Consider the following 8,884-nt stretch of genomic DNA (forward strand, 5'->3'; position numbering starts at 1 on the left):
ATTCATTAATTTATTTAAATGTAATGATATACCAATACGAAGGTGTGTGAATTGAATAAAACCGGTAGTATTATCTTGTATAAAAATGGACTGTAAGTATGTTACAATTTATATATATCTTGTAAAAAAAAAATAAATACATTTTTTGAAAAAAAAAATAAAAAAAAAATTGCTGACGAGTGATCCTGTTAAAAGAATTAAAGGAGCGGTTTGTAATTTTTTTCAAGCCCGCTGCTGCCTGTGAGGCGAGTTGCAATCGCAAAGAAAACACGAATAAATATCTAAATCCAGTGCCGTTTACTCCGTTAAAACTGTGTATGCTTTGTGGGTGGGTAAAAAAATTTAAATAAATAAATAAAAATAAATATTTTGTATGCATAATAATGCTATGACGTTATTTGTTGTGTTACATTTCTGTCTTAATTCTATAATTTTATTCATTATGACTGTACAGCATATTGGTGAATGTTCTGCTGTTTTAATCGTGCTTTATAAATAAAAACAAACAAACAAACAAACAGCTCTGTTCTGGCTGGTGAGTGGAGCTAATTTCAGGGCCAGAAAACTGTAAACAGTAGAAATGCAGAATCTAGCTATGCGATATTGTACATTTGCTTTCTTTTTCCTAATAAAATGATATGGTTATATCTAGTCTGGAAACACCTTTGAACTTTTACGAACTGCACCTTTAATTTTCCATGATAATCTAGCATGTTCTCGAACGAAATAATGATCCCTTCGTGTTGCAGTGCGATGTACGTAATCTCGTCATCTTCTCAACGTGACGCTGTAAGCACGTAAAGCGTTAATCTCGTATAACCCGTAATAAACCGTCTCTCTCCCTCTGATATACAGCAGACGCGGTTTTAAAAGACACAACTGAACCACAAAAAAAAAATATTTAAACGAGACAAAAAAAAAAGGTCAACGCACCACTCCTTTCTCCACCACCTCCTTCAGTTTAGAGCGGGTCATCTTAGGCTCCTGGGAGAGTTGGAAAGAAACACGGCACCCCATTAGGTCTAATCCCAAACCCATACAGAGTATTAGTACAGTTCCCGAGCCACAGATACTCACAAACAGAGGCACAGGTTCAGTCTCGTTGATGGCGGCTTTCATCATTGCCACGACGTGCTCGTTGGTAATCACTTCCTGTGGGTGTGATTACGTCAAACATCTGATCTCGGGATATTTGTTGCGTGCTCCTTTGTAATATTTACCAAATAATCTGAATAATATGCACTGGTTAAAGGCTCTGGGTTTCTGCTCAGAAGGTCAGGAGTTCAAGCCCTAGCACTGCCAAGCTACCACTGAGCAAGGCCCTTAACACTCAGCTGCTCAGACGTATAAATGATATACAAACGTAAATGTAATGTAAATGAATAATCCACACTCACGTGTATAATACTGCGCACGTTAGCCGAGGTCAGGTTATGCTGCCGTGACTTGTTCTCCAGCTCCCTGTCCAGCTCTCGGTCAATCTCCACATCTGGCTGGAGTTCATCCTCCTCCTCCTCCTCCACCAACACCTGGGACCCTGCCTCACTTACCTCCCTTTTCCTTTTCACACCTCGTTTCACTTTCCCGCTTTGCCGAGGGCAGCTTTGCTCCTTATCTGAGAGAGGACAAATTCGATGAAATCATTAAAGATGTCCTTTATCTTTGAATTATATGTAAGGAATGTATTATTATTCAACTGAGGCAATGACTAATGTTATAAAGTAAAGAAGATAACGCCTGGAAGCGTGCCGTTCTAGGAAAACAATCGACGACATGAAACATGAGTTGCGGTGAACACGCTGAAGATTAGTGTTTATTCATTAGTGTTTTATTCCTCTGAGAGCGCAGCAATTTCCTCACGGTGACGTTTTAAAAGTTTTAGTTTGGGTTAAAAGAAATGCAGCTTGTCTTGTTCGAGAGAAATGGCCCATTGTCCTGACGACTTCCCCGTGGTGGAAAACTTTACCTCTGACTGTTACTAAAACTGGAGACTCCTTCCATAAAATGTTTTTTTTTTTTTTTAAAAAAAACCAACAACGACTTTGCTATATCAGGAACACACGTCAAGCTACTGAATTAATCAGCACCTTCTGACCAATCAGGATCAAGAATTCAACAGCGCTGCGATATAAATGTCAATAATATAAAGATTTAAAGACAAAAAAAAAATCCCCACAATACAACACTGGACAACGTACCGACTGTGATGATAAGAGTCTTCTCTGAATCATCATCTGATGACGAGCCACGCTGAGCTTCTGTTAAAGAGACGAAGAGTTTATGGGCTAGAAGACTTTATGGTAGTGTATTCTGTATAGGAAACAACTCTCTCTCTCTCTCTCACACACACACACACGCACACACACACACAGTACATACACTGACTGCCTGTAGTCCATCTATTAGGGCTGGTTGTTCTCAAATGTAATGTTTCGTAATGGTTTTAATGGAAATTGCAATGGTCCCTGTGAGAGTGTGTAATGGTTTGAATGGGAATTGTACTGGTTTTAATGGAAACTGGAATGGTCCCTGTGAGAGTGTGTAATGGTTTGAATAGGAATTGTACTGGTTTTAATGGAAACTGTAATGGTCCCTGTGAGAGTGTGTAATGGTTTGAATGGGAATTGTACTGGTTTTAATGGAAACTGGAATGTTCCCTATGAGAGTGCATAATGGTTTGAATGGGAATTGTACTGGTTTTAATGGAAACTGGATTGGTCCCTGTGAGAGTGTGTAATGGTTTGAATGGGAATTGTACTGGTTTTAATGGAAACTGGAATGTTCCCTATGAGAGTGCGTAATGGTTTGAATGGGAATTGTACTGGTTTTAATGGAAACTGGAATGGTCCCTGTGAGAGTGTGTAATGTTTGAATGGGAATTGTACTGGTTTTAATGGAAACTGGAATGGTCCCTGTGAGAGTGTGTAATGGTTTGAATGGGAATTGTACTGGTTTTAATGGAAACTGGAATGGTCCCTGTGAGAGTGTGTAATGGTTTGAATGGGAATTGTACTGGTTTTAATGGAAACTGGAATGTTCCCTATGAGAGTGCGTAATGGTTTGAATGGGAATTGTACTGGTTTTAATGGAAACTGTAATGGTCCCTGTGAGAGTGCATAATGGTTTGAATGGGAATTGTACTGGTTTTAATGGAAACTGGAATGTTCCCTATGAGAGTGCGTAATGGTTTGAATGGGAATTGTACTGGTTTTAATGGAAACTGTAATGGTCCCTGTGAGAGTGTGTAATGTTTGAATGGGAATTGTACTGGTTTTAATGGAAACTGTAATGGTCCCTGTGAGAGTGTGTAATGGTTTGAATGGGAATTGTACTGGTTTTAATGGAAACTGGAATGTTCCCTATGAGAGTGCGTAATGGTTTGAATGGGAATTGTACTGGTTTTAATGGAAACTGTAATGGTCCCTGTGAGAGTGTGTAATGGTTTCAATGGGAATTGTAATGGTTTCAATGGGAATTGTAATGGTTTTAATGGAAACTGTAATGTTCCCTGTGAGAGTGTGTAATGGTTTCAATGGGAATTGTAATGGTTTCAATGGGAATTGTAATGGTTTTAATGGAAACTGTAATGTTCCCTGTGAGAGTGTGTAATGGTTTCAATGGGAATTGTACTGGGTTTAATGGAAACTGTAATGGTCCCTGTGAGAGTGTGTAATGGTTTTAATGGGAATTTTACTGGGTTTAATGGAAACTGTAATGGAACCCTGCGGGTCTCTACTGGTAATTTGTTGCCTTCTATTAGTGTCATGTCCTTAATACGTCCTACTACATAATAGAAACCATTTGGTAATGGTTTTAATGGTTAATAGCTGATGGGTCGTAATGGTATTTGTTCTGGAAACCATTAGAATTTCTGAGATGACGTTCTATTGGCGTTTTTTTCCCCAGCAGGGTGGCCACTTTATTAGATACAGCTATCGTAGTGGTCCAACATTAGTTCCCTGAACAGTGTGTGTGTGTGTGTGTGTGTGAGAAGTGACCCATACGCTAGTTTGATGTGATCTAAGAGAGTCTACAGAGGACGTGCAGCTCTGTAGTCTTGTATGTTAGTGTTAGTGTTAGCACCTCCACTCCTTCCTGCTCGGCTCGACTCCTCGGAGTTGTTTTCAGGACTCGGCTCTTCTTCTCTGGTTGGAGATGAAGGAAGAGAAACGCTCGATGTTCCCGGTTTGCCTTCATGCTCGTCGCTTTTGCTGCCCTTTGCTCGGGAAAATCCAGTTTTGCCATCGCTGAGTTTGCGCCTGACTGAGGAATTCATGTCCACTTCACCTGGAAACCCCCATGTACCTTCAGCTACCTGCTGTTAATTACTAAACCATTATTTATTCCGAACACTTTGATTATACGCGCGACGACGGGCTACACTGGTGGGCAGGACAATAATAAAACGTCACATCCGGTTCTTAGCGTCAAAATAAAAGTTCCAGCTTCAGCTCGGAGATTATAAATGCGGATGTAACTGATTCAGATTCAGATTCGAGGAGGTTTAATGTTTAATTGAATGTTTTAATTTAATGTTTCATTGGAAACATTAAATTACAGACACACACACAATTTTTTTAATTAAAAAAAGTTTATAAAATAATAGCAATAATAGAAGAAGAAGAAAAACACATACTGATTTGTTTTATTAGCCAGATGTTTCTGAACATTTTATTCATGTTTACAGTATGTGTTCTCTATTGACCACTCACTGATGAACACAAGCTGTCCATCATCTGTGTAAAGTTTAAATCAAGATGAGAAATGAGATTATCCCCATGTACAACATGTCCAGGGTTGGGGTTTTTTTTCAGCATTACAGCATGACTCATTATATTAGTCTAGTCAACATTCTCTGACATTAACAGATTAACGCCATTCCTACCTTTGCAACGTGATGACTGACAAGATGATTCGTTGAAAACGAATGAATTTATTGCAAATTTACTTCTGTTAATCATACGTAATCATACACGATATGGCCAAACCGTGTAGGTGGACACCACATCTGATCATCACAACTACACGTGAGCCTTTTCCAAAAGCACACAGCTGTAAAGAATGGCTTTGTATGCTGTAGCATTACAGTTTCCCTTCACTGGAACTAAGAATCCCAAATCTGTTAGAGGTACACTAAAGCGATGCTCAATGAAGACACGGTGTGCTAAGGTTGGACTGGAAGACCTCGAAAGCCCTGACCTCAACCCCATTGAACACCTTTGGAATGAACTGGAACTGGAGTCTCATCATCATCCCAACATGAGCGCCTGACCTCATCCTCACTAACGCTCTTGTAGCTGAATGAACACAAATCCCGACAGCCACGCTCCAAAATCTAGTGGAAAGCCTTCCCAGAAGAGTGGAGCGCATTATAACAGCAAAGTTGGACTAAATCCAGAATGGGATGTTCAACAAGAACATATGGGCGCGACGGTCAGGTGTCCACATACTTTCGGCCACGTAGTGTACGTTTTTGGATATAAAGAATGAAGAATTTATCGCTCAGTCTTAAAAGCGTGACCTGATCATTTACATTTCTGTCAAATGCCATTAATAATCGATACCTCTAATACCTGTCGAACTTTAACCCTAACTCAAACCTTATATGATTGGTTGAAGCGTCAAATGATTGACAGTCTGTCTACAAGCTCCGATTCCCACTGGTTCTCTGGCTTGAAGTTTTACGTGCATTTGTAGGATGGAGGAAAGTTCACTTACAAACCAAGGCTGTGTCCCAAATGAACAAAGGAGGTGTAATCAAACCTCCATTACACAAAACACACGGGCCTAAGTGCACTTAAGGCAAGACACTTACAATCCGTTTTGGACCTTGCAAAAAAATGTACATTTATTGATGCAAGTCAGGTTTAGTCTGATTTTCTTTACCCTGGTCTGAGTTGCTGAGGATCTGGAGTCTGTCCTGGGAACACAGGCCATGAGGTGGGAATGCACATTCATACCTATGGCCGTGTTTTTGAGGAGCAAGGACGTGTCTGTAGAATCCTGCTTTAAATATCACACCTTTTTAGCTGTCATCAAAACCATCGTTTAGGATTCAGCCACACACACACACACACACACACCATATATAAGTGGACTATATTGGTTATGAAAACAAATGGCTTCCAAAAACCAGGAAGTGCACTAGCCCAATAGGAAGTAATTTGTGGAGTAGTGTGATGATAATGATGTTCACCTGCAGCTCATTTAAGAGGTGGCTTTAAAAGCTGAGCATAGGCAAGCCCAATATGTTCCTGTGGTTCGTGAGCAGAAGGACAGGTGTTTTAGAGGCCTGGGCAACATGTTTACGGTTGGTAGTAATGGAGAAAGCCCGTCAGTCAAGTTAAAGGCCTGGCAGAATGTACCACTAACACCAGGAAGAATACCAAGCTTTTACGTTCCTCCAAAACTTCATCTCAGCATTTCTCCTCGATTCAGAAAACCCAAAGACACCGATGAGTACCAGCTTCTGTCTCCCAGCAGCCCAGAGATATCTTCTCCTGAGTCGAGGTCTCCATCGGCCTCTCCACGCTTTCCCATCAAGCTCCGATTCACCCCACGATCCGGTTGGAAACGTAGCAAGGAGGACGTGTCTGACCCGTCTACGCAAGCGGCGATGTCCCTGAAGCACGTGGAGAAAGTCACCACTCCGTACGGCTTCCGCACTCTGGCCGCCAGCCCAAACGTGAGCCGTAGGGAGTCCCTTTTTCACAGACGCAGACGAGATGAAGGCTGTCAAAGTCCTGCGTTGTCACGGGCCTTCCCAGAGCTCAGAGACTCTCCCGGGTCCAACACGGCAGCTCAAAACGACAAGCGGAGTCCGGAACCGTGCTGCTCCGCTCAGAAATCGGAGAGAAAACGACTACAGCGGCTGTTCAGCAAGACTCGGATCGCACTCAAGAGTCTCACTCCCAAAAGCAGGAAAAACCACGTCAGAAAAATGCAGGACGTACTTTAGGATGGTTTTACAAGCCAACCTGTATTCGAAATGAATTCTTAAGGAAATAAAGCAAATAAAGCCTGTTTTTATATTTAAATAATTTGACTGTCTGTAGTTGGCGTCATTGACGAGTACTAATCAAGCAGTTTATTCCCACAACTAAAAGCTGGCTCAGCCATTTTGATATTGGAAATCTTTTCTCATATTCTTGACTTATTTCTTTCTTGTGCATCCTGCTGGCCATCAGAACCTGCTTACAGACTCCAACCTAGTTTCTGTAGTGCCTCGGTCTCTATAGTGTGGACCAACAACTTCCAACCAATAAGAACAGGGATGAGTCACAATTTGACTTTCAAAATAGCCAACTTCAGCTACGTTCCACCTAAAATGGCTGATAATGCCTTCGGTGTTTAGTGCCATAAAGGATGATGATGAGTCTTTTATTGATCACGTATACATTGCAGCACAGTGAAATTCTTCTCTTCACATACCCCAGCATGTCAGGAAGTTGGGGTCAGAGTGCAGGGTCAGCAATGATACAGTGCCCCCGGAGCAGAGAGGGTTAAGGGCCTTGCTCAAGGGCCCAACAGTGGCAGCTTGAACCCCCGACCTTCTGATCAGTAACCCAGAGCCTTAACGCCAGTGGCATTTAAACAAAAACGTGGTGTAGTGAGTGCATGTCCACAATGATTAATCTAAATTCGGTCGAAAATGTCCACTTGCAGAATAAAAAAAAATGTGAGGAAGCTCCAGCCTCACTGTTTAAAAGGAAGCCCTTGAGATCCCTCAAATGTATTATGAAAGTTTGTGTGTATATATATATAGTACATTTTACCACAACAGTGACTACGTTTACATGGACAGCAGTAATCTAATTATTGACCTTAATCTGAGTAAGATAATAATGTGATTAAGGTGTTTACATGAGTCGCTTTTAGAGTACTCCTGTCATGTTCCCGTTTTACATGTTTTAGAACATAATTAGATCAACAACCCGCGTCATTACGTCACTGCGCTACGCCGTCCGACGTCCCTCCAGAATTTCACGTATCAACATACAGTTGGTCTTCGTTATGGTACCGTATACAGTTTTGGGTGTTTTTATTTATTTTTTTTACGAACGCTTTAAGTGCAGTTAATTATTTGTCATGCTGTACGTGCTAATAGACGACTGCTTGAAGCGGTGGGTGTGTCCCAAATCGCGTAGTTACCGTCTATATAGTAGCCGAGATACATGTATTTTTCCCCACTACAGGCCTATATTAGGAAAGTATGTGATTTGGGACACAGCCGAACTCTCTTGTTGGCCGTAAAACGTAAAACTGCCGTGTGTGATCGTGTCCTGTCGCAAAATGCGGTGAAAACTCCCACACGACGTTCATAATGTGATTAAGGTGTTTACATGTCACTACTACACGTCCATAATGCGACTAAAACAGGAGTACTCCACCTGTCTTAATTAGATTATTGCTTACTTCGACTATGACCTTAATTAGATTAAGGTAAGTAAGAATTGCTGTTTACATGCTAGTTTCTTAATTAGAGTATGGTCTTAATCGGATTAAGAGTGGATTAATGTTGTCCATGTAAACGCAGCTACTGTTACCACTAAGTAATATTGAGGTGATATAGGTGTTGATTTGATAATACTTCCAGATTTATATTAATACAGCTAATTCAATAGTGATGGACAATCCACACGATTTCAGCCTGATCATAAATGGATGAAAAACACGCAGATTATGGGGAAGTTTTTCCTGTACGGCAACATTTATTTTACAAGGAAGGAGTCTCCAGTGTCAGTGCTTTTGAAACCACGACAGGTTTTCTGCCTTTATGACGGAGGACGTTTTGGTTTCGTGTAAAACGTGACGAGCAAGCCTTCTTAACTTCGGGCTACAGAGAGTCTCGGTGAGGGAACCAGCGCTATTTCGTAAGCGATAA

The 8,884-nt window shown here is 41.1% G+C and overlaps 1 protein-coding gene across 3 annotated transcripts in view; it reads right to left on the reverse strand.

The window, feature by feature from the left end:
- Nucleotides 1–4,453, reverse strand: part of gon4la (gon-4 like a) — a 16,753-nt gene extending 12,300 nt beyond the window's left edge. For 2 of the 3 annotated variants that reach the window (XM_053638814.1, XM_053638813.1), the window contains exons 1-5: nucleotides 4,084–4,449; nucleotides 2,199–2,258; nucleotides 1,398–1,615; nucleotides 1,078–1,152; nucleotides 934–984 (exon numbers count right to left, since the gene is read on the reverse strand). In XM_053638814.1, coding sequence (XP_053494789.1) covers nucleotides 934–984; nucleotides 1,078–1,152; nucleotides 1,398–1,615; nucleotides 2,199–2,258; nucleotides 4,084–4,276 — 597 coding nt within the window. In that variant the 5' untranslated portion in view covers nucleotides 4,277–4,449. Of the gene's footprint in view, nucleotides 1–933; nucleotides 985–1,077; nucleotides 1,153–1,397; nucleotides 1,616–2,198; nucleotides 2,259–4,083 lie in introns of all 3 variants that reach the window. The other variant, XM_053638815.1, reaches the window with a different exon arrangement.
- Nucleotides 4,454–8,884: the final 4,431 nt, after the last annotated feature.

The sequence above is a fragment of the Ictalurus furcatus genome, chromosome 12, assembly GCF_023375685.1.
Source record: "Ictalurus furcatus strain D&B chromosome 12, Billie_1.0, whole genome shotgun sequence".
Lineage (NCBI taxonomy): Eukaryota > Metazoa > Chordata > Actinopteri > Siluriformes > Ictaluridae > Ictalurus > Ictalurus furcatus.